At 39.1% G+C, this 25,579-nt stretch overlaps 1 protein-coding gene across 11 annotated transcripts in view; it reads right to left on the bottom strand.

Annotated features, from left to right (window-relative positions):
* Positions 1 to 25,579, bottom strand: part of ITSN2 (intersectin 2) — a 127,225-nt gene that overhangs the window by 82,710 nt on the left and 18,936 nt on the right. For all 11 annotated transcript variants that reach the window (XM_055540789.1, XM_055540786.1, XM_055540797.1 and 8 more), the window contains exons 2-5: positions 15,361 to 15,424; positions 4,106 to 4,198; positions 941 to 1,004; positions 45 to 208 (exon numbers count right to left, since the gene is read on the bottom strand). In XM_055540789.1, the coding sequence (XP_055396764.1) occupies positions 45 to 208; positions 941 to 1,004; positions 4,106 to 4,198; positions 15,361 to 15,391 (352 nt within the window). In that variant the 5' untranslated portion in view covers positions 15,392 to 15,424. The remainder of the gene's footprint in view (positions 1 to 44; positions 209 to 940; positions 1,005 to 4,105; positions 4,199 to 15,360; positions 15,425 to 25,579) is intronic.

Here is a 25,579-nt window from a genome sequence, read left to right as displayed (position 1 = left end):
AGTTTAACTACCAAATATATTGAACTAAACTAAGAAACACATACCAAAACGAGCAGAAATTAACGGAGAGAACATAGGAGGCTGTTTCATAATAGGAGGAAGAACCACCGGCAACTGTTGGCCTTGAAGCTTTAGTTTGATGAGTTTCATCGCTATGGAGAACTCTTGTTGATCCATCTTCCCATCCTTGTTCAGGTCTGATAAAGCCCTAAAAGGACAATGAGGCCGATGGATTGGTACATAGAATCAGCATTACTTTTGTAAATGACATCGCATTTACACGTAGATAATCGCTTAATTAAATGTGAGTGTGTAACAAAAAGCTAAAACCTGTACAATAATACTGACCAAAGACAGTATCTAATAAAATACTATGAGTCTATATAGACTCTAGGTACCTTTGGGATGAATTCCACTGGTGCAAATGTAAAGAAACTATACAAGAGTAAAATCATTCTAAACAATTTGTTCAATATTTACCAAATGCCTGCTAAGTGCCTGGCCCTCTGCACTGGAGAGAAAGGTGGAATAGGGGTTGATGTTTACTGTAAATACATTAGAAAACCTAAACCTTAGATATTATAAAGAACCATTTCTTTAAGGTAGGAACAAGGGAAGGGTGAGCTAATCTGAGGCTTAAATTATGATGAGATAAATAACTACAAAATAGTATAATGAAGGTGGAGACTCTTGCCAAATTACAAAGAAGTGTTTTTCAACAGAAATGTATACATCTCCTTTCTTTACAAATTCTAAGGAAATTAGAACTTTGTCCTACAGAACAAAACCCCAGTTGATTTTCAGTCATTTACTCACTAAAATTTATTTTCTAAAAAGCTGAATACTCTTACTTATTAACAACAGACTACAGGTAAAAACAACTTTATGTTAACACTAAGTATTAAAAAGTTAAGTTCATCTACAAAAGAACACATTTTACCATATTTCAGCTAAAACGGGAGCCGGCAGGCCTGACTGTAAGAAAAAGGTACGGGCTTGATCACCTGAAGGCAATAAAAACAAAATAATCAAACAATGTATTAGTAAATGGAATTACTTTGATGTCTCTGAATAACAAAAATGACCACTAGTAACAATTCTATTGATTTATTTTAATTCCAATTATTAAAGAAAATCACATTATTCATCTTGGTTTTCCCTCATAATTGGGGTCTTACTTGATAATAATCCTATCTTGTAAAATTTATAGCTAAAAGCACTATTCCCCAGAAGAGTTCTAAATAAAAAAACACCAGGTTTGGGGAAGGTACTCCTCATGGGTATCTGACAATCCTGTACCTCTTGCCGTGTAAGCCAAGAATGTAAGGTCCTAACAGCTCTCTGCCTGGATCAATTCTCAGAATTGGGTTTGCTGTGAGCAGTTTTAAGGGAGGAGGTACTGTTTTCCACTGGGACAGAGAACAAGTTTGCTTTCTGCTTGCTAAAACATGGTGGGTTCCGTGAGGCTGAGTGTTCCTCTTCTTTAACACAACCATGGCATGTACAGCATCCTTCTGGGCTCTCCACATGGCCCCTATGTGAACCAGGGGACGAGGGAAACGGACAGAAATGTGCCAATGCTCGGGCTGCGAGCTGTGCTATTACAAAGAGTGTCCTGTGTCTCTGACTTAGGAATTCCGGGTATTCTGCCAGCATTCAAGAGACAGTAACAGACCAAATTATTACCTTGTAAGCAGGGTAATCAAATCCCTACCGGGAGAAAAGTTAAGACAGTTATTATTAAAGAAGTACAAATAACATTAAACTATAATGGTTGACCCAGATAATCACGATGGTGTGATCACTCACCTACAGCCAGACATCCTGGAATATGAAGTCAAGTGGGCCTGAGGAAACATCACTACAAACAAAGCTAGGGGAGGTGATAGAATTCCAGTTGAGCTATTTCAAATCCTGAAAGATGATGCTGTGAAAGTGATGCACTCAATATGTCAGCAAATTTGGAAAACTCAGCAGTGGCCACAGGACTGGAAAAGGTCAGCTTTCATTCCAATCCCAAAGAAAGGCAACGCCAAAGAATGTTCAAACTACCGCAAAATTGCACTCATCTCACACGCTAGTAAAGTAATGCTCAAAACTCTCCAAACCAGGCTTTAGCAATACGTGAACCATGAACTTTCAGATGTTCAAGCTGGTTTTAGAAAAGACAGAGGAACCAGAGATCAAATTGCCAACATCCGCTGGATCATCGAAAAAGCAAGAGAGTTCCAGAAAACTATCTATTTCTGCTATATTGACCATGCCAAAGTCTTTGACTGTGTGGATCACAATAAACTGTGGAAAATTCTGAAAGAGATGAGATTACCAGACCATCTGACCTGCCTCTTGAGAAACCTGTATGCAGGTCAGGAAGCAACAGTTAGAACTGGACATGGAACAACAGACTGGTTCCAAATAGGAAAAAGAGTACGTCAAGGCTGTATATTGTCACCCTGCTTATTTAACTTATATACAGAGTACATCATGAGAAACGCTGGGCTGGATGAAGCACAAGCTGGAATCAAGGTTGCCAGGAGAAATATCAGTAACCTCACATATGCAGATGACACCACCCTTATGGCAGAAAGTGAAGAAGAACTAAAGAGACTCTTGATGAAAGTGAAAGAGGAGAGTGAAAAAGTTGGCTTGAAGCTCAACATTCAGAAAACGAAGATCACGGCATCTGGTCCCATCACTTCATGGCAAATAGATGGGGAAACAGTGGAAACAGTGGCTGACTTTATTTTTCTAGGCTCCAAAATCACTGCAGATGGTGATTGCAGCCATGAAATTAAAAGACGCTTACTCCTTGGAAGGAAAGTTATGACCAACCTAGATAGCATATTGAAAAGCAGAGACATTACTTTGCCAACAAAGGTTCGTCTAGTCAAGGCTATGGTTTTTCCAGTGGTCATATATGGATGTGAGAGTTGGACTACAAAGAAAGCTGAGCGCAGAAGAATCGATGCTTTTGAACTGTGGTGTTGGAAAGACTCTTGAGAGGCCCTTGGACTGCAAGGAGATCCAACCAGTGCATCCTAAAGGAGATCAGTCCTGGGTGTTCCCTGGAAGGACTGATGTTGAAGCTGAAACTCCAATATTTTGGCCACCTGATGCGAAGAGCTGACTCATTTGAAAAGACCCTGATGGGAAAGATTGAAGGCAGGAGGAGAAGGGGACGACAGAGGATGAGATGGTTAGATGGCATCACCGACTCAATGGATGTGATTTTGGGTAAACTCCGAGAGTTGGTGATGGACAGGGAGGCCTGGCGTGCTGCGGTTCATGGGGTTGTAAAGAGTCAGACACGACTGAGCAACTGAACTGAACTGATAATTGTTGAGAGGATGGATTCCAAAGTCAGACCTAAAGGTTTCCAAGCCCTGGTATTGTTCAGTTGCTAAGTTGTGTCCGACTCTTTGTGACTTGATGGACTATAGTACACCACACTCCTCTGTCCTCCACTATCTTGGGGAGTTTGCTCAAACTCATGTCCATTGAGTTGGTGATGCTATCTAACCATCTCATCCTCTGCCACCCTCTTCTTTAGCCTTCAGTCTTTCCCAGCATCAGGGTCTTTTCCAGTAAGTCTGTTCTTTGCATTAGTTGGCCAAAGTACTGGAGCTTCAGCTTCAGCATCAGTCCTTCCAATGAATATTCAGGGTTAATTTCCTTTATGATTGACTGGTTTGATCTCTTTGTTGTCCAAGGAACTATCAAGAATCTTCTCCAGCACCACAATTCAAGAGTATCAATCTTTGGAGCTCAGCCTTCTTTATGGTCTAACTCTCAGATCCATACATGACCACACTCAGTCGTGTCCAACTCTTTGTCGACCCCGTTGACTGTAGCCCGCCAGGCTCCTCTGTCCATGGAATTCTCAAGGCAAGAACACTGGAGTGGGTAGCCATTCCCTTCTCCAGGGGATCCTCCTGACTCAGGGGTCGAACCCAGGTCTCCTCCATTGCAGGCCAATTCTCTACCATCTGAATCACCATGGAACTTATCATTAAATAGTACAAATTGATGGCAGTCAAATTAAAACTAATTATAAGATATTTCATGAAAAGGAGCATATAATCACAAATAAAATAAGAACACAAACCTGTTATGTAACCTCCTGAAGGTTTGAGGTTATCAAACTGCTTGTCATGCTTAGTCCGTTCTTCGGAGGTAATAGCCCACATGTTTGGCCCTCCTAAAACATAAATGAAAGACAAAGATTTTATACTGCATATATGAGAATGCTTAAATACAATTCCAGAATGTAAACATGAATCACAAATGTTCCTTTAATGACAGTCCTAATACTGGAGTGACACAAAGAAGAAAGCTCTATTCATAACCATACCAAGTATGGTCCTGACGCTTTTCACTCACTACCCAATTAACATCTACTTGAACAACTGCTGTGTACCACTCACTGGAAATGAGCAACAAGCTAAATACTGGAAATAAAAAGATGAATAAAGTATTGTTCCATCCTTAAGGAAGTCTTACTCTAGAAAATGACTATCAGCACTTACAGTGTTAACCTGTGAGGCATCCTAAGCAAAAACATATACAAAAAGCTGTGCTAATCCTGAGTCAGAAGCATCAGTGATGAGCTAACAGGAAAGGTAAGACTGAGGCAGAGCCTTGAAGCTTGGCTTGAATTTTGCCATGTGAAGAGGCGGGATAAGGGTATTTCACAAAACAAGGTCAGAGCATGAGGAGTCAAGGCATGTTCCAGACATTCCCCTGAGTAGACTGATAGCTAAAGCACCACATGAGTGTGGGAAAGAGGTTAAGAAAGAGGTAGGAAGGACTAGCTTTAAAGGGTCTTAAATAGCATCCTTAGCTGACCTTTACTCTGGAAGTTATGGAGTGTCCTCTGATACATTTTAAAGTAACCTTATTTGAAATCCTTTTAGACTTATAGGAAAGTTGCAAAGATAGTACGGAGCCTGCTCCCAATTTCTACCAAGTTAACAATTTACATAACCATAGTATATTTGTCAAAACACATAAATTAGGACAGGTATACTACTACTCGGAGAAGGCAATGGCACCCCACTCCAGTACTCTTGCCTGGAAAATCCCATGGGCGGAGGAGCCTGGTAGGCTGCATGCAGTCCATGGGGTCTCGAAGAGTTGGACACGACTGAGTGACTTCACTTTCACTTTTCACTTTCATGCACTGGAGAAGGAAATGGCAACCCACTCCAGTGTTCTTGCCTGGAGAATCCCAGGGATGGGGGAGCCTGGTGGGCTGCCGTCTATGGGGTCGCACAGAGTCGGACACGACTGAAGTGACTTAGCAGCAGCAGCAGCATACTAGTATTAGCTAAACTAAATACTTCCACCAGCAGGGCTAGCTGGTAAACCCCAACAAATTAGACTCTGGGCACTGGAAACAGCACAAATCTTTGTTACTGAAGATTCTGCCAAGTGGAAGCTTTGGCAAAGGGAAGTAGCCTACTCTGGGTCTGAATGCTTGACCTATGCAGGCCCAGTGACTCTCTGGCCTGATAATCCCATTTAGGGGTGGGTCAAACAAACTCCACAACTAACAAGGTGAGAAGGACCCTCAGAAGCCTTGCTTGTCAAACAGAAAAGGTATATTCAAGAACAGAAGACAGCCTGGCCCCAAAGGCCAGGCTTTACATGAAAAAGTGGCAGCAAATTCGCTAAGGGGAAACTTTATTCCTACTCTACTGTCTGAAGCGAAGCTACTGGTTCAATGAAATTTCCTGAAATGCCTCAGCCTAGTTCACTTATGGGTCACAACAGCTGGAATTCTGACAGCGTCCACTGGGCTGCCATGACTCTTCAGCCTCAGAGCTAAGCAGAACCAAAGCGAGACACATTTTCTTCAGTGGACAGAACTCAGATACTTGGAATGTTGCCAATGGCCCAGCTGTTTGATTTGCCACCTGGAAAATTACAACTGACAGATTAAAGATACCCTTTTTGGAGCTGCAAGATGGAAACAAATTTTAATTGCTAATTGAATAGTCTGGGTCACTACCGATGGCAAGGGCCCATTCTCTAACTTAGACTGAAATCAAGATTCTGATGGAAGTCTGACTCTGTTTCTGAGGCAGAGGATACCAGTGCATGCCAGAGTTAAGGATTCCTGTCTGGGGAGGGGGTCTCATTACACAGGGCGTTGCTCTCTTTTTGGCTCTTGGCAGATGGACTACATCAAACTTTTGATTGCTCTCTAGGGTTACTGGTGGTTCTTCAAACTGTTGACACTTTTTAGGTTACCAATCAGCCTGCTATGTCCATACTAGCGTGGCCCTTAAAACAAACCTGTGTCATGATTTTAGCTTTCTGGTCTATCAGCACTCTGATGCTAATGAATCATTTATCAGAAAAATCTGTTCACAATGCACTGATCGAGGCTAAGTCCACTTTCATAATCTCCTCCTGGTTCACACTCCTTAAAGTAAGATAGTTTGGCCACTGAATGTGCTGTCCTGAGAAAGGGATCATCGTTGTCCCTTGGCTGTTTCCTGGCTAATGATCAGAACTAAAGGGGTTGGGGGAGGGGTCACAGGTGAATACAAGTCTTAATGTGAAAGCTGAGGATTCTACCCTGATGGTTCTTGGACATGATGCATCTCTATTTCTCCTAGAAACAACTGTGGACAGGCTGTTGGTACATCCTTCAGGTGGCAGCTCGGCTGAATAGGAACCTAAAGGATTCGAAACTGATTCTGGTTAGGGTTTACAAAAACGTCCCTGTCCCTCTTGCACCTAACCATTCTGGATCATTAGAAAACAGTGAAGCTAAAGCAAAACAGGACACTTAAATCTTGTGGCAGTGGAGAGCCCCAAGCAGCATCTGGAGAGAAATACCTTAGATCCCAGAGGCACCAGAGGGGAGAAGCATGACTTTTTCTCTTTCAGAGCTGGCCGGGGAGTCTTCTTCCCCAAGGAGGATGCCCTGGTGAGGCTCTCCTAAACTGCTGGAAGCACCTTACACTGTATGTAACTCTAAGTCTGCCATCTCCCACCAGATGGCTTTGACTGATCCACTCTCAGTCTTAGGCAGACCCTGAGCACCTGAGTCCCAGGAGTATGGACTTCTCTGTATACAAAACAAAAACTGAGGACCACAAGGAGGTTGGTACTATATCTGTATCTCACAAAAGGAAATTCTTACAAACCCCATACATCAATATATAACATTTGTCTTTCTCATCCTGTGACATGTTCCCTTTACTTGGACTGCCATTCATATAACCCTCTTCCATTTCAAACTTTACCTTTCAAGGTCCAGGGCATGGGTCATTTCTTCCAGGAGGTCTCTGACACCTGCAGGTCAAATTAATTGCTTCCTCCTCTAGGTTCTCAAGGGACTTCACCATGCTTCTACAAGGCACTTACAAAGGTTCTGTAATTGTTTTCTATCCATCTGTTCTACCACACAATGAGTCCTTGGAGGACAAGAGCTTTGTGTGTTTATCTTTCTATCCTCAGAACCAGCAGAGTATTACAGAGCACACACACTTAAAATTGACTGAGGAATAAATATCTGAAAAAATTAGAAGGAGTAAAAAAAAGTCAGAGAGACAAGATCATGATTTGGAAAAAGACAAATTCATTTAGAAATCTTTCTGGTGTCTATCCTTCACATATAGCTATACTGGCCCTCTGAGGAGGTCTTTAAAGCTATATATATTGAAGCACCAACTCACTGGAAAAGACAATGATGCTGGGAAAGACTGAAGGCAAAGGAGAAGGGGACAGCAAAGGATGAGATGAGACAGCATCACTGACTCAAAGGACATGAATTTGAGCAAACTCTAGGAGACAGTGGAGGACAGAGGAACCTGGGATGCTGCAGTGCATGTAGTTGCAAAGAGTTGGACATAATTTAGCAACAGAACAACAAACAATTCAGCATGGCTGACAGTCAGCTATACTTCACTTCTGATTACCCTTCCAGTTTACTGAGTTTCTACCAATAAGAAACCAAGTATGTTTAGGCATGTAAACTCACACATGTTTGCTGACTACGGTCCATAAAAATCTGCTTTACAAAGCTGTTTCCTCAGGCTTGCAGGATCTCAGCTCCCCAACCAGGGATTGAACCTGGGCCACCAAAGTAAAAGTGCCGAGTTCTAACCACTGGGACACTGGCAAATTCCCTGTTTAACTATAATCTTAAACCTTGTCTTTACGAGAAGATATTTATAGATTTAAAACAAAAAACAGTCATTTGGGGCTAAGAAATATTAGATCAAATCCATCTAGTGTTTAAAATTATACTGGGCACCTATATTTCAGTGATATACATTCCTGGAAACAACTGTATACACTCGTCAAAACTCATCAAACTATAAAAAAAAAGGGTGGATTATACCTCAATAAATCCAACTTAAAACAAAAATATAACACATCAAACACATGCCTGTCACATGACGTGTGCTCAATAAATTAGTTTCCTTACTCAATCCCAGGGCTTCCCTTGTGGCTCAGAATGTGGTAAAGAATCCGCTTGCAATGTGGGAGACCTGGGTTCAATCCTTGGGTTAGGAAGATCCCCTGGAGAAGGGAATGGCTACCCACTCCAGTATTCTGGCCTGGAGAATTCCATGGACTATATAGTCCATGGGTCGCAAAGGGTTGGACATGACTGAGTGACTTTCACTCACTCAATCCAATTCCAGGGAATGGCATAATTAGGCAGAAGGCAGAGCGTTAAAACCTTTCATGGGCTCTTTTTGTGATAAAGGTATTCTTGCCAGAAAAATACTGAATGTGATGCTTTTTAGTCAGAAACCTTAAGACTATTTTAAGTTTGGACAGTCTGGTTGGGGAAGTTTGAGCGGCTCTAACATACTTCAGTGTACATCCCCAGGCAGAGACAGTCTACTACCCTCAGACTACAGAGAGGTCTGCTGCAGCAGAAGGGTAGTGGTGTCAGTCCCATCACATGGTACTTTCACCTTTCTTTGGTACCTGGCTTCACAGTGATCAACTCAACCTATCTGGTAATGCTTACTGCTTAGTTCCTCATGACTCCAACCAGAAATTGCAACTAACATTTATGGGGCAACAATGGTATAAAGAGGAATAAAATGAATGCCTTAAACGAGCTCAGAGACTTTCTAATACTCAAAGAGGCTCCACAAGCCAAGAGAGTCATACACAACAATCATGATTAAATATTGTCATGATTAATGTTACTAACAGAATAAAAGAGATGGGAATACCAGACCACCTGACCTGCCTCTTGAGAAACCTGTATGCAGGTCAGGAAGCAACAGTTAGAACTGGACATGGAACAACAGACTGGTTCCAAATAGGAAAAAGAGTACGTCAAGGCTGTATATTGTCACCCTGCTTATTTAACTTATATGCAGAGTACATCATGAGAAACACTAGGCTGGAAGAAGCACAAGCTGGAATCAAGATTGCCGGGAGAAATATCAATAACCTCAGATATGCAGATGACACCACCCTTATGGCAGAATGTAAAGAGGAACTCAAAAGCCTCTTGATGACAGTGAAAGAGGAGAGTGAAAAAGTTGGCTTAAAGCTCAACATTCAGAAAACGATCATGGCATCTGGTCCCATCACTTCATGGGAAATAGATGGGGAAACAGTGGAAACAGTGTCAGACTTTATTTTTTTGGGCTCCAAAATCACTGCAGATGGTGACTGCAGCCATGAAATTAAAAGACACTTGCTCCTTGGAAGAAAAGCTATGACCAACCTAGATAGCATATTCAAAAGCAGACATTACTTTGCCAACAAAGGTCCATCTAGTCAAGGCTATGGTTTTTCCAGTAGTCATATATGGATGCGAGAGTTGGACTATGAAGAAAGCTGAGTGCTGAAGAACTGATGCTTTTGAACTGTGGTGTTGGAGAAGACTCTTGAGAGGCCCTTGGACTGCAAGGAGATCCAACCAGTCCATTCTAAAGGAGATCAGCCCTGGGATTTCTTTGGAAGGAATGATGCTAAAGCTGAAACTCCAGTACTTTGGCCACCTCATGTGAAGAGTTGACTCATTGGAAAAGACTCTGGTGCTGGGAGGGATTGGGGGCAGGAGGAAAAGGGGATGACAGAAGATGAGGTGGCTGGATGGCATCACCGACTCGATGGACATGAGTTTGAGTGAACTCCGGGAGATGGTGATGGACAGGGAGGCCTGGCGTGCTGCAATTCATGGGGTCGCAAAGAGTTGGACACAACTGAAGGACTGGACTGAACTGAACTGAACAGAATAAAAATATTCTAAGTCAAATGAGAAGGAATAATTTTTAAGTAGTATTCAAATAATATTCAAATCTGGACACTAAAGCTATGAAATACATGTAATTCAAAGCCAATTTTGAAATAGTTGATCCAATTCTAGCTTTCTTATTTAGAATATATACTAAAAGAACTTTCAAAAGAGTCAACAGCTTATTACTTTGAACTTCAAGTAAAGCATATCTTAAAATATATTTATTCATAAGCGTTACAGAAAGGCAGGAAAATCTAAGTTTTGGAGTTGATGTTTCCAATTATTTCCTTAAAAACCTAAAACCTTTTACATTCTCTGATGATTACTTTAGAAATATATTAAAATTCTATCCAATTCCCCCAATTCATCACTAAATTGAGAAAGTGGTATTTTCATAAAGATTTCTGTTGCTTAGTCTCATCTACTGGCTCTGACAAATATATTCTTATGGTCTATATAGAAGGAAAAACACACATTTACAGAACATCAGCTATATGCTAGACCCCATGCGGTAAGTAGTGTCATTCCTGTTTTACATCTATGTATACATACATATGCGTATGTACATATACACACATAAATAAGTTCCACGTGGTTAAGCCACATAGCTGGGTAGTGGCAGAGCAATATTCTAACACACAGTTCTCAGCATACATGATTCAGATGGGTTACATCCCACCTGTACACTGTAAAAATTAAATGATATCAGAAACAGTCTTCATTGGTATATTTGTTCATTTCAAAATAATAATCAAATGATATACACTGATCCAGTACTAAGTTAAATCTCTAAAACACAAATGGAATACTGGTCTAGATAGAACAAAAGCCTAACTGTAGGGACTTGAGTAATAAATGCCTGGGTTGTTATATATGCAGTCCCACACTACAGCTGATTCTACAGGCCCAATGTTCAACAAAAATTTCTTAATTACAGAAAGAGTAAAGAGCTCTAAAATTCCAAAATGTAATAAAATAAAAGGTTCTAAAAATAAAAATGGTATTTTTTTCCCTTCTAAGTTACTAGCTGTTTCTTTTCTCTCCTTCTTCCTTCTCTCTTCCAGGTTTTAGACAGAACCACTGTCATGGGCTCCAGAATGTCATACTCACATAACCAGCCTTTAGTACCTCCACAGTTTTGAGGTTGAAACAAGCTACGATATACTATGATACCAACTGGCAGCAACATGTATCCAAAGTGGCCTCTTGCCTATCACCTTATGGCTCATGTATCATGCCCTCTGTATTTATAATTTCATTAAATTTCTGAAAAGCAGAAAACAAACCTACCATGACTAAAACAGTTTTGGCAAGGATGATTCTGCTCATGCAGAAGACACCAGAAATAAAATTGGAAGTGGTAAAAATATGATGCAATAATCTTTTAGTTCTGTAAGCAAATGGTAAGCACAAAAAGAAAGAATACCCATTCAACAGAGCTTTCTGAGACGTATCTGCACTGTCCAATACAGTAGCCACTAGCCGAGCACATGTGGTTCTGAGCACACTTGGCCGTGTGACTGAAGAACTGAATTTTTAAATTTTACTTAATTATTATTAATTTAAATTTAAATAGTCACATGTACTTAATGGCTACTGTATTAGACAATACAGCTCTAAGAACCAAAAAAGTCTTAAAAGTCTGTGGTTAGTCTCAGGATGATAAAGTAGACATGGCAAAATTTGAGCACTATGTCAGAAATATTTAGACAAACAGCTTGGTCCAGGGAGGGCAGTTAAGGACAAGTTCCAATATTCAGATCAGATCAGTCGCTCAGTCGTGTCCGACTCTTTGCGACCCCATGAATCGCAGCACACCAGGCCTCCCTGTCCAGCATCAACTCCCGGAGTTCACTGAGACTCATGTCCATCGAGTCAGTGATGTCATCCATCCATCTCATCCTCTGTCATCCCCTTCTCCTCCTGCCCCCAATCCCTCCCAGCATCAGTCTTTTCCAATGAGTCAACTCTTCACATGAGGTGGCCAAAGTACTGGAGTTTCAGCTTTAGCATCATTCCTTCCAAAGAAATCCCAGGGCTGATGTCCTTCAGAATGGACTGGTTGGATCTCCTTGCAGTCCAAGGGCCTCTCAAGAGTCTTCTCCAACACCACAGTTCAAAAGCATCAATTCTTCGACACTCAGCCTTCTTCACAGTCCAACTCTCACATCCATACATGACTACTGGAAAAACCATAGCCTTGATTAGACGAACCTTTGTTGGCAAAGTAATGTCTCTGCTTTTCAATATGCTATCTAGGTTGGTCATAACTTTCCTTCCAAGGAGTAAGCGTCTTTTAATTTCATGGCTGCAGTCACCATCTGCAGTGATTTTGGAGCCCAGAAAAATAAAGTCTGACATTGTTTCCACTGTTTCCCCATCTATTTCCCAGGAAGTGGTGGGACCGGATGCCATGATCTTCGTTTTCTGAATGTTGAGCTTTAAGCCAACTTTTTCACTCTCCACTTTCACTTTCATCAAGAGGCTTTTGAGTTCCTCTTCACTTTCTGCCATAAGGGTGGTGTCATCTGCACATCTGAGGTTATTGATACTTCTCCCGGCAATCTTGATTCCAGCTTGTGTTTCTTCCAGTCCAGCATTTCTCATGATGTACTCTGCATATAAGTTAAATAAACAGGGTGACAATATACAGCCTTGACGAACTCCTTTTCCTATTTGGAACCAGTCTGTTGTTCCATGTCCACTTCTAACTGTTGCTTCCTGGCCTGCATACAAATTTCTCAAGAGGCAGATCAGGTGGTCTGGTATTCCCATCTCTTTCAAAATTATCCACAGTTTATTGTGATCCACACAGTCAAAGGCTTTGGTATAGTCAATAAAGCAGAAATAGATGTTTTTCTGGAACTCTCTTGCTTTTTCCATGATCCAGCAGATGTTGGCAATTTGATCTCTGGTTCCTCTGCCTTTTCTAAAACCAGCCTGAACGTCAGGAAGTTCACGGTTCACATACTGCTGAAGCCTGGCTTGGAGAATTTTGAGCATTACTTTACTAGCATGTGAGATGAGTGCAATTGTGCAGTAGTTGGAGCATTCTTTGGAATTGCCTTTCTTTGGGATTGGAATGAAAACTGACCTTTTCCAGTCCTGTGGCCACTGCTGAGTTTTCAAAATTTGCTGGCATATTGAGTGCAGCACTTTCACAGCATCATCTTTCAGGATTTGGAACAGTTCAACTGGAATTCCATTACTGGGCATCAAAAAAGTTTAACCCAATCTATAACTGAGAATGTATTGAAGGAGCAAACACTGCTCTTGAAGGTTTGTGCTATACATGGATGCTTCTTTCAATAAGATTTTAAACCCTGAACTGGACTCAGATATATATAAGATTATCTTCAATCTTCAGTTACTTTATAAAGTAAGTAGGAAGGTACTACAGTCTGCATTAGCTATCACCTCTTCAGAAGTTTAAAAAATTACTACCTTTATTCTTATATACTATTCCTAAATTGGAGATGGAAATGGCAATCCACTCCAATTTTCTTGCCTGGATAATCCCTTGGACAGAAGAGAATGTCAGGTTACAGTCCATGGGTCACAAAGAGTAGGACATGACTTCAGCAACTGAGCATTCCTAAATTAATTGTCCAACATTTTAGACAATTATTCAAATAATCTTTTCATTGCTATTATTGAACATATTGTTTGTTTCCAATATTTTACATATAATGGAATAAGCTACAAAGTGATCTGTAAATGTTCAGAGAATGGAAAAAAAAAAATGAAGAAAGACCAGGTCTACAATGATTTCTACTATGCTCATTTTGTTTATAAGCCTGCTTAACATGTAGGTTGAAGTTTATAACTAAACAATGTATTTACAGCAAATTCCTGAGTATGTGGCATAGAAATTCTCAGATTTGAGTAGAGCACATTATTACCACAATTATTACCCTCATTCTAAACTTACATTTAACACTCATTAAGGAAAAAAAATTCATTTTAAGAAATAGTCCATGGCATCAAATAATCTTTATAATCCCATACCATTTCCAGAGAAGGAGCAATGCTCACATCTGAAAAGGCAAAAAACAAAACAACAAAACCCTTATCTCAAGTCCATCCTTAAATGACAGTGTCCTACTACATATTAAAATTTATTTTTACTTTTTATGAAAATAATTCATTTTTCTAAAACTTTTCTAAATGTCACAAGAGCAATCCTGAGTCTTAAAACGTAAGATACACAACATATATTTTCTTTATTAACAATGTACTGATTTGGCCCTATGATTGAAAACATTAAAAAAAAAAGGAATTGATCAACTGGTAACAGTAACACAATCCTGTGTGAAGGCTGTGGAATTATTGGTGGCTTTTCCCTCTTTTTTCCCCTAGTGTTCTTTTCAATTACAGTTTTCAGTTCTAGTGTTAAAAGAATTATTGACTGGACTCTTTATTTCCTTATATTTATAATTAGCTAATAAAATCTACCTCATAATTAAGAACTCAGCATCTTTGATTACCTTAGTAATTTAAAAACATAATGCATTTTCTCAATTATAAATGATACACACAGTAAAAAATACCTATTAAAGGTGGGTAATATATATCTGAGAAACAAAACTTGAATCAGAAAAAAAACCTTGAAAACTTTTTATTATTGAAATAACCTCAACATGTCCTCTAAAATGTTTCCTATTAAGTAACTGTGTGTATAGGTATACACATAACCCTTTATAAAAGGGAAAACAAACTAATTTTATGTGTATATTAATAAATGAATCTTTACTGGTTTAATCAGTTTACAATCATCTCATGCTATCAAAAACATCTTTAATATTCTCCACTTATGGCACTATGCTTTCTGTCTTCCAGTTTTATGCTTTAAACACAATGGATGTTTAGGTTACTCTTAACTGCTCAAAGGCAAGCACACACTCCAGATGGTACTGCAGACCATGCTTATATTGAGCTTCGGGATTTACTGCATAATATTCTAATAGAAGACACACGCAGTGTTTTGATATAAACTATCTAAATTCTTTCAACAAGAATACTTGAAATTTTGTATTTATAAATTTAAGGGAAAATATCTAAATGAATATTTTATAACTTCTACCCAAAATCTCATAACCACTTTATCTCACCACAAGCATGAAGCTACTTACCATTCATTGCTGTGGGAAACTGAGCCATCATGGTCCTGAATTTTCCTTGCTAACGCTCAGCCATCTGCAACATGAAAACATGGTGCCATTAATAATACAGCAAGGGCAGATCACAGCTTAGCGCACCTGCTAAGCACCAGGAATGCCTGGCCCCTTCAGCTCACACTTCCAACAGAAAACAGTGCAGAGCTTCGGCTGCTGCTGAACAGGCAGAATTTACAGCTGGGGAAGAGCAGAAGATTTTGTTGGGTAACGGTGCTCCCTTTAAAATAAAACCATTTAACAGAAAAACAGTCATATTTAATGGTAAATACTGAATAAAGAACCTTTGGCATAAACCAATTTTGTAGAAACTAATTTGTGAAAGAGGAGGGTTGCTACAACCAGCCAAGAATTTATTCCGGAGAAATCAACTCTATAAGTTAAGTGTACAATAACATGGGAAGTCATGATACTCTTCTCCTTCAAAAAAAAAAAAAAACCAAACCAAAAAAAAAACCTCGAACAAGAAAAATATCCAAAATAAATGTAGCATAGCTGTTTAATTCAGTTCTACAGGTTTATAAAAATGGACTAAAAGTAACTAGTAAAACATGTATGTTTATTTATACATAACAAATGTACTAAGGAAATATTCTGCACTAGGAAGAGAAGGGAATTTGGAAATTAACAGCTCTGGGTTCAAATCTCAACTTTATTTTTCTAGCTGTGATCACAGAAGAGTTATTTAATCTTACAGAGTCTCAGAGTTCTCATCTGTAAAAATAACTGGCATGAGTTTTTATTTTTTTAAGTATTAAACATAATACACTATGTATTATGTCAGTACAGTGTCAGTACACTGCCTGACACATTGTGGGTGTTTTTAAAATGACTTAAAAATGGTTTCCTGGGTGTCCAGGAAGGAAGAATACGATATAACTTTGAACCCTGAATTCATCATCTTATTACAAATAAATTCAAAATTTGTTCCAGGAAATCTTGAGGGCAGGACCAATTAGGGAGAGTGAAGACCTAGCAAATTCACAGTAATGCACTTAATTAAAACCATGGTTTATAACATTGTAGGAAAACACTACTTTATTAAGACTGCTCAGTAACTCATCTATCTAACCAAATCATTCAAATATTAGTATTTTTAGAAGCCTGAGGAAAAATGTTTGCACAAGCCATCTGAATAAAGAAGGCAAAAAGAGGTGTGCATCGTGGTGGAAGGTGTCCCCAGAGGAGCTGGTTGACTAGCTGCCAAGAAGTGTTACAAGGCACCGTAGCCCAGTGAATGCACGGTGCTCAGGGGAAAGATGACGGTACCTGTATAACCACCACAGTCAGTCACACTAACAACACAATGGTATATAAAATCCAGTTTATTAATATGCAATGAGTTTTAGTCTTCTGACTCCTAACTTTTCTGTATGTTGCCACGATATACCATCCTTCCTCTCAGAGTGCACACTCTTTTTCTCTAGATGCTAGTAAGCTTCACTGCAATGGAACTTGGAACCTTTAATCTTTTTAGGTAGGAGGAAATTTTACTCATGTACAAGTTGGTTTTCTTCCCTCTTTTCTCAAAGGTAATGTGAACTCTAGGTTTGGAGTTGCTTACCATACAGAAAAAGATTATCTAAACTGTGGTGGGGTGGTCAAGAACTCCTAAAGGAGCTACTGTGTTGAGCTTCACAGGTGAGTAAGAATTAGTTATAGCTGTAAAGTTACGAATTTTGGACTTGAACCTATGTCTGACAAGTCTTAACAGGTTTTAAGGAGGGATAGAGTCCTATTTCACTTAAGACAGTCAATTGTGAAGAAAAGGCTGCAGCAGGAAGAGAGGGGAAGGGAGGAGTGGGAATGAACTAGAGGAACAACAAAGTGTTTACAACAGGTAGAACTTCTATGAGATATGAGACCATGGGCTCCCAGAATTATAGTTTGTGACTGGATGAAGCGTGGTGTCAGGAGCTAAATAAAGTCAACACAGAAGGAAGTTTCATAAATCAAGTTTTGACTACAACATCTCCAAATATAGAAATTCTACAAACAAGTAGAACACTTTCACTTCCCCAATTTTAAATTATCACAAGTAATGTTAAACCAAAATAAGCCAAATCTTGCAAAGAAACTATTGATAGATACACAGTAGCTAGGGCCCCTATTTTTATTAAGTCTCTGTGAGAAAATTTTTATATGTGGCAGAAATCCTCCAAAAGCATTACCTATGATGCATTTTATAACTGCATAAAAACGTGTGCATTACCAAAGCAGCTTGAAGGAAAAGCACAGGCTTACAAAAGACAAATAAGGTATAGGATCCCATAGCCATGAAGCCTTAATCAGTTAGATCTAGGTGTAAAAGTTTATAGATCATCTATCTAGGACATCTGGCGAGTCATCATGTACTCTGAATATAACAGATGCTCAATAATCACAAGTATAATCCTGAAATAAAACCAAAAAGTGAATCAAATAATGTGAAGGGCAAGGAGGGCAGGCAAATCCCCTTAGGGAAGCGAAAGGTACTGGTATTACAGAATATTCTTCACCTGGTACATGGGGGTTAACCACCTGTGCATGCAGGTATCACATTATTATACATATGTATATAACATCTGATTGACTGTGGTAACATCTGAATACAGTAGCATCATTTGCTGGAACCAATAAGCTTTTTTTTTTTAACTTTATATATGCTATATTCAGGAATTTTAATACAAAATATCATGTTTGCCCAACTATATATGGATTGTTCAGATGACATCTTTTAAAGTTATATATGTGTGTATATATATTTCAGATTATTTTCTGTTAATAGTTTATTATAAGATATTGAACATATATATACACTAAATCCTTGCTGCTTATCTTTTTTATGTATAGCAGTTTATATCTGTTAATCCCATACTCCTGATTTATCCCTACCTCCTCCCTTTCCACTTTGGTAACTGAAAGTTTGCTTTCTGTGTCTGTGAGTCTATTTGTTTTGTATATAGATTTATTTGTGTTATTTTTTTAGATTCCACATATAAGTGATATCATACAGTGTTTGCCTTTCTCTGCCCGACTGACTTCACTTAGTATAATATTCTCTAGGTCCATCCACAGAATCATTAAGCTTCTAAAGCCTACTATTTCATATTTGTTAGGTTTATACTAATTCTCTCTGACCTGCTGTAGAATAATTACTGCATAATCTATATTTTCAGAGAAACAGTAATTAAAACTTTGAAAAATGCAACAAATACATTTGATTTTTTTTAATCTTGTGTATGCTTTTATTTTTAATTATTTATTTTATTTTACAATATTGTATTGGTTTTGCCATACATTGACTTGAATCCGCCATGAGTGTACATGTGTTCCCCATCCTGAACCCCCCCTCCCACCTCCCTCCCCATCCCCTCCCTCTGGGTCATCCCAGTGCATCAGCCCCAAGCACCCTGTATCATGCATCAAACCAGGACTGGTGATTCATTTCACATATGATATTTTACATATTTCAATGCCATTCTCCCATATCATCCCGACCTCACCCTCTCCCACAGAGTCCAAAAGACTGTTCAATACATCTGTGTCTCTTTGCTGTCTCGCATACAGGGTATCTGTTACCTTCTTTCTAAATTCCATATACATGCGTTAGTATACTGTATTGGTGTTTTCCTCTCTGACTTACATCGCTCTGTATAATAGGCTCCAGTTTCATCCACCTCATTAGAACTGATTCAAATGTATTCTTTTTAATGGCTGAGTAATACTGCATTGTGTATATGACCACAGCTTTCTTATCCATTCATCTGCTGATGGGCCTCTAGGTTGCTTCCATGTCCTGGCTATTATAAACAGTGCTACGATGAACACTGGGGTACACGTGACTCTTTCGATTCTGGTTTCCTCAGTGTGTATGCCCAGCTGTGGGATTGCTGGGTCATATGGCAGTTCTATTTCCAGTTTTTTAAGGAATCTCCACACTGTTCTCCATAGTGACTGCACTAGTTTGCATTCCCACCAACAGTAAGAGGGTTCCCTTTTCTCCACACCCTCTCCAGCATTTATAAAAAAATCAACAGTTTTACTTTATGTAATCATAATAGTTACCATTTACTAAATGCTTACTATAAATTCAGTATACTTTATTATCTATTTCTCATGCTCAATATTCATTGAGAATCTAAAATATTTCAGGGTCTGTACAAGGAGCCTCACACATAGGAGTTTCTTTACTAGGTGCCAGCCAGACAAAGCTAGGCACCTTTGATAATACTGGCAAACCTCACAACATCCCTGCAGGACAGATGATACTGTGCCCATTTCACACATGAAGAAATGGGATGATTAAATTACTTGCCAAAATTCAGTTAAGAGATGAAGCCAGTAAGTGATGAAACCTGTTTAGTTCTAAAGTCCATGAACTTTCCATGGACTTTATCTGCCTTTTCCTCTCTTAAATGGGTATAATAATTAATGCTGCGTGGGTCACAGGTTCCTGCACGTACCAGATCAACTCATTCTTGCTACATTTACAATAAAAGAAAGGAGAAAAACAAGCCAGCCAGAGACGCCTTCTAACACTCAGGCCTACATCAATCACATGCATAAATTAGGGAATGCTAATTATTTCTTCTCTCTTGGTATAACCCTTTGAGAGGAAGAAAGGGTGATCAGCGTCTCCCCAGTTCCAGGCCTGATGTCTGCTTCAGGCATGTATGACTGAAGTCAGCATCCAATAAACATCACTCTCTACTCTTCAAAATGGATAACATGTAATGATGGGCAATCTTGGCAGTTTGCATCTATCATATAATTTGAACACTGTGTTAATTATCAATGGTTTCAGAATATTTATGTGGAGATTTTCCTGCTCATAATAAGTGGAGAACTGGCATTGTTTCCTTTTTAGAAACCAAGAAAATGTGTGGCAGATAACAGACATAATGCAAAAACCACTGCTTCAGTTTAACTTAATCCAAACACCATTTGGAGTATGTGGGAAATAGATATTCATACTAAAGCAGAGAAAAGCAGAAATACTTGAATAGGAGTAGGCAATCCGTCTTCTTCAAAGGGTCAATAAGACACAGAAGGAAAAAAAAAATTATAGCCATTATAAGTAAAAAGTAGTTTAATTAAGGTTGGACTTGTTTAAAAGCACAGAATTATAGAAGGAAACAATTACAGTAATTAGTGTAAAACCCTCAATTTGCAAGACGAAAAAACAAGAAGACTTCCATGAGCTCAGATAGCTAGTCAGTAGCAAAACTGGTCCCAGACAGCACCTTTCTTATGTCCAATGCTTTGTTTTTAAGCATCCCAATTTGCCTGATTCTATCACCTCGCATACTTTCTAGTTCTAAGAATCCCAGGCCTATTCCTGGGAAATTGTGACTTAGTAAGTAGGTCATTACATGAATCAGGGCATGAACCTCCTAAAATGGTCTTCCTGCCTTCCACAGAGCTGCTCGTTCCCACCCCACCCCGACAACAACCACTAATGCCCTTCTCCTGCTTAAACTCCCTTACTGATTACAAGTTAAAGTCCAAACTTCATAGAATGAAATACGGCACCCTTCAAAATCCCACCCCAATCTACTTTATCACATTCACCGCTAGACACGTCCCCTAGATTCAGATGTCCTACCTATACCAACCTTTCCTTTATCAGAGGGGCTTTTTTCACTCTCCTATTCCTCTGTAAAAAGCTGTTCCCCTCTGTCACGTTCACCACACTTCTCATTCTTCAACCCCCAACTCGTATGTCACCTCTTCTTTGGAAGATTTCTGTCCTCAGGCAGTCAGTCATCATCTCTTAGGTATGCTTATAACACCTGTTCATCCCACGGTAACTTATCATACTGTATCCCAATTTCACGTTTGCCTGTTTCACTTGTTCTGGACAGAGACCTTTTTTTATTTACCTCTATGCTTACTGCCTAAACCAGATCTCCCAGAGAGAATGCTCAATAACTATTTGCTAAACAAATAAACTGGGTAAATGAATAAGATGGTTGAGATATGGAAAAAAATAAAAAAGCAAGGGAGGCATGGAGAAGAGTAATACTGAACTGAAAACATATACAGAAGAGAAACTGGTAAGAAAGCAAAAAGCAGTTTCAAACTACTTCCCTGAAACCCTACAGGCATCAGAGCTATGGATCTTAAACAAAACTATCCTTTGTAATATGGACCTTCTGTAATTTTTCTTCTTCTTGTATGTACACTTTTAGAGATAAAGGTTTACTTCCCATTGAATTCTAAAGGCTTTTTATTGGAATGAAGAGAAAGCCTTGGGTTTCTCAACTATACTTTGAATCATGTTGATTAGTATAGATTTGACTGAAGGTCTGACATTCAAAAGCAAGATCATCAAGTTCCTGAAGGCATATCATATAATCTTTCTCCAGTGCCTCCTCCACTTCACGTGCTACATACATAAAAGGGAACTCTCTAAACTTGCTGATTGGTTGGGGAAAATGTTCTTTCCACATCTGATTTGCAAGGAGATCAAGGTCAGTTCCATGCAAGAATGATTAGAGCAAAATACCTACTTCTTTATAGTTCCTGAAGTAAGATGAAATTTACAGGGTATATAAATTCTCCACACCTGTTCCCCATCTATTCACTCATTCTTTCTTTCATCCATATATTTATTCATTCAAATATGAACAATGAACTATAATAAAAGGATATGAAGAATGCTATGAGAATCAAGAAGATAGAACTAACACTACTTGGGAGGTAAATCAAAGTACCATACATATCACAAAGAAAGCAATTTTTGTATAAGAATTATCTAGGGGACTCCCTGGCAGTCCAGTGGTTAGGATTCCAGGCTTTCACTGCTGAGATCCTGGATTCAATGCCTGGTCAGGTAACTAAGATACTGCAAGCCGCACAGTGCAGCCAACACACACACACACACACAATTATCTAACATGAGGTCAGTGTTAAAGTAAGTGGGTTTAATGGTGCCCTCATAGTAAAATACATTGTACAGGTCTGTTGCTAGGCACTATTACAAAGAAAGGAGACATATTTGAATCTAAGAGAAGGACTTGCTAAAGAAGGAAAGAGAACAGCCAGTAAAAGAGCAGAGCCTTTCCGACTCAGAGAGTATAATCTGAGACTGATGTGATTTCAAAGAACTCATTCTTGAAACTCAATAGTTTCAAATCGTGCACCTTAGAGTTCTAGAAATTTCAAGGAGATACAGCTGAGCTGCTGAAGATACCAATTTTAATGAAAGCAGCTCTGTTTTTTGTGTTTTACATATTGAGGTTTCTCTATATTATCTCATGATTTTTTTTTTTTAAAAGAGTTAAACACATACCGAATTCCATTCCCTTTATTTAGAAACAATTAAAAAGAGGTCAAAGACATGAAGTAACTTGCCAAGATCTCAACTTAAGGAACAAAGTATGTCATGTTATTGATTTTGAACTTCACTACACAAGTCACAGAGAGTCAATATTTAAAACATAGCATATAGGACTTTCCTGGTGGTCCAGGGGTTAAGACTCTGTGATACCAATGCAAGGGGTACAGGTTTGATACCTGGTCAGGGAACTGAGATCCTGCATGCTGCAGCCTCTCAAATAAACAAACAAAACACAGTATGTATCTGACCTAGAGACCCAGATTTGGTAGTCCCCAGGGATTGGGAAGTTGTTGCCATGTCAATGAAGGACATTATCGAGGGTAAGCATATATAAGAAACAAGAGAAGAACCTGGTCTTTTAAGGGCAGAGAGAAAGAATTCAGACAAATAATACAGACACTGAATTGCATTTGAATATCTTAAGGCAGGGACATTGTCCCTAGTATAGTCCAGATGGTGAAAATCTGAACTTGTGTAGAGGCAGAAGAGACAGGATTTTCTGATCAGCTAATGTGGATGATGAAAGAAAAGCATCACAGATGAGTTTCTACCTTGAGCAACTGCAGAGTGATAATATTAACCAACAGAAGCTCTGAGAAAACAGGGATCTGGATAATAAATTTGTGAGGTAAGCAACAAAATGTTCCATTTTGTGCACATCTAATCTGACACACCTGCAAAGACATTTAGGTGGAACATATAGGAAACAGTTAAGAATTCTGTTTAAGGCAGAAGCCCAGTTTTGGTAGTCATTAAGGCTTGGGAGTAGTTGTCAACATGTCAGTGAATGACATTACCCATAAAAAGTATGTACAGGAAACAGGAGAAGATCAATCAAAACAGAGGCTGAGAAAAAGGACAGAAATTGGGATACAGAGATAAGGGTTTCAAGGGGATGATGGTCATACTGCCAAATGTCACATAAGTCAAAACTAAGCCATTAGTTTTGGCAATCTCTTGTGAAGACGGTTTCAGGATGGTGAGCTGACTGTTAAAGGCAAGCTAAAGCAATAATCTGGAGGTGAAGTGTAGGTGACTCAACAAGTATGTGTTGTTACAAGAAGGGAGAAAAAGGGTAGGAGGAGAGATAAGCTTTAGGAAAGAGGAGAGGTTATAAGTCTTTACTTTTCAGACAGGAGAACAAAACCACTTTAAGAAGAAGGAGAGATTTAATTTTGAAAAGGGAAAAGGAAAGGAGGTTACCTAACAAGTCTAGGTCCAGAGAAAGCGGAAGTTGACAGCTCTAGAATACAAAGTTAGAATCTGGGACAGAATAAAAAACAGGAAAAGCGGTAAGGATGAATGTACCTAAGTTGGAAGCAGAGGAAAAAAGAAGTTGAGAAAAGGAGAAAGTACAGCTTTTCTTTGTAACTTTTTATCTTTCCTTCAGGCCCAGACAATAATAGTCCAAAGAGTCAGACTGAAAATAGTCTCTTATATCCCAGGCCCCCCAGGAGCCCAAACACAAATTTCTCTCCTCTACAGCCCAAAAGAAGAGACGGTCACATGCAAACCAGTTCTCAAGAATCAACCAGGCACATGCATTTCAGATTGTGTTTAAATTAGTTTATGCCTTATATATAAAAACATGTGTCAAATGAATGCTATGGGGAAAAAATTTTCTGGGCAGAGGTAACAGTATATGCAAAAGCAGAGAGAAGAGCGTGGTCTGGGAAAATAAGCAGCAGCTTATTCACATGATATACTGAAGAGCTAACAGCAATGCAAGGAACTGTAACAATAGCTGTAATAGTACTGCACCAATTCTTAGCTAATATGAACTACAAAAATGATCCCTGAAAGCACAGACTTAATAATACCTAGCTAATACAAGTGTAAATCGGCACCCCCTTTCTGGAAAGGAATTTGGAAATGCATTTATATCCTGCCTTATCACAAAAGCCCCCACAAAAATACAAGACACATTTAAGTAAAAAATAGATTACTAGGGACTTCCCTAGCAATCTAGTGGTTAAGACTTTGCCTTCCAATGCAGGGAGTGTGGGTTTGATACCTGGCTGGGGAGCTAAGATCCCACATGCATTGTGGCCAAAAAACAAAACATCAAACAGAAATTATACTGTAACAAATTCAATAAAGACTTTAAAAAATTAATTTTAAAAAATAAACTACTAAATGAAGGCATACAGAAAATAAGTGAGCACAGTACTTCAAACTTCTGTATATGTTTGACATTTTTCATAATAAAAGTGGAAAAAGAAAACTAGCTTTTGACTTTCAAGCATCTGACTTGACCACTGGCTCTCCTCATTCACTGTTGTCCCCTACAATCACCAGAGTAATTCCTTGACTGCTCACTATCTACTCTCCAGCATTTTTCCCATAAGAATTCCTGGTGATGTCAATGTTCTCACAGATCATCCTGCCCATAGACTGGCTTCTAAGTAAGTCTTTGACGTGCTGGCATGTTGCAGCCATGGGGTCGCAAATAGTTGGACACGACTTAGAGACTGAACATAGCAACTGAATAAGAAGTCTTTGACCTCTTGTGTTCCAAAAATTTTATCCTCCATCTAAGGCAGCAACTTCCAGGTCGCACCCCAGGCCTTGTTATTACCAGTAACTGCCCTCTTCCGTAATCCATTTCAAGTCTCCCATGCCCCTTACACCAGCACCATCTCAAAAGCTGAATCTCTCCAGTTGCCTAACGCCAACAATTCTTTGACCCTACTTGGACCTACAAACTATTGATCTTATCCCCTTTTAACTGTCCCTCAATCTTCCTTATATCCTTACACCCTTCCTCATGTCCTAATATCCCTCCTTGCCCAAATTAAATATCACAGCTCACCATTATAAGCAGTTTGCTGTAAACATCCTCAGCCTCCCTCT

Source organism: Bubalus kerabau, chromosome 11 (genome assembly GCF_029407905.1).
Source record: "Bubalus kerabau isolate K-KA32 ecotype Philippines breed swamp buffalo chromosome 11, PCC_UOA_SB_1v2, whole genome shotgun sequence".
In the NCBI taxonomy this organism is placed as follows: Eukaryota; Metazoa; Chordata; class Mammalia; order Artiodactyla; family Bovidae; genus Bubalus; species Bubalus kerabau.
Note: the sequence above shows the minus strand (reverse complement) of the source record. Positions and strands in the feature narration are given on the sequence as shown.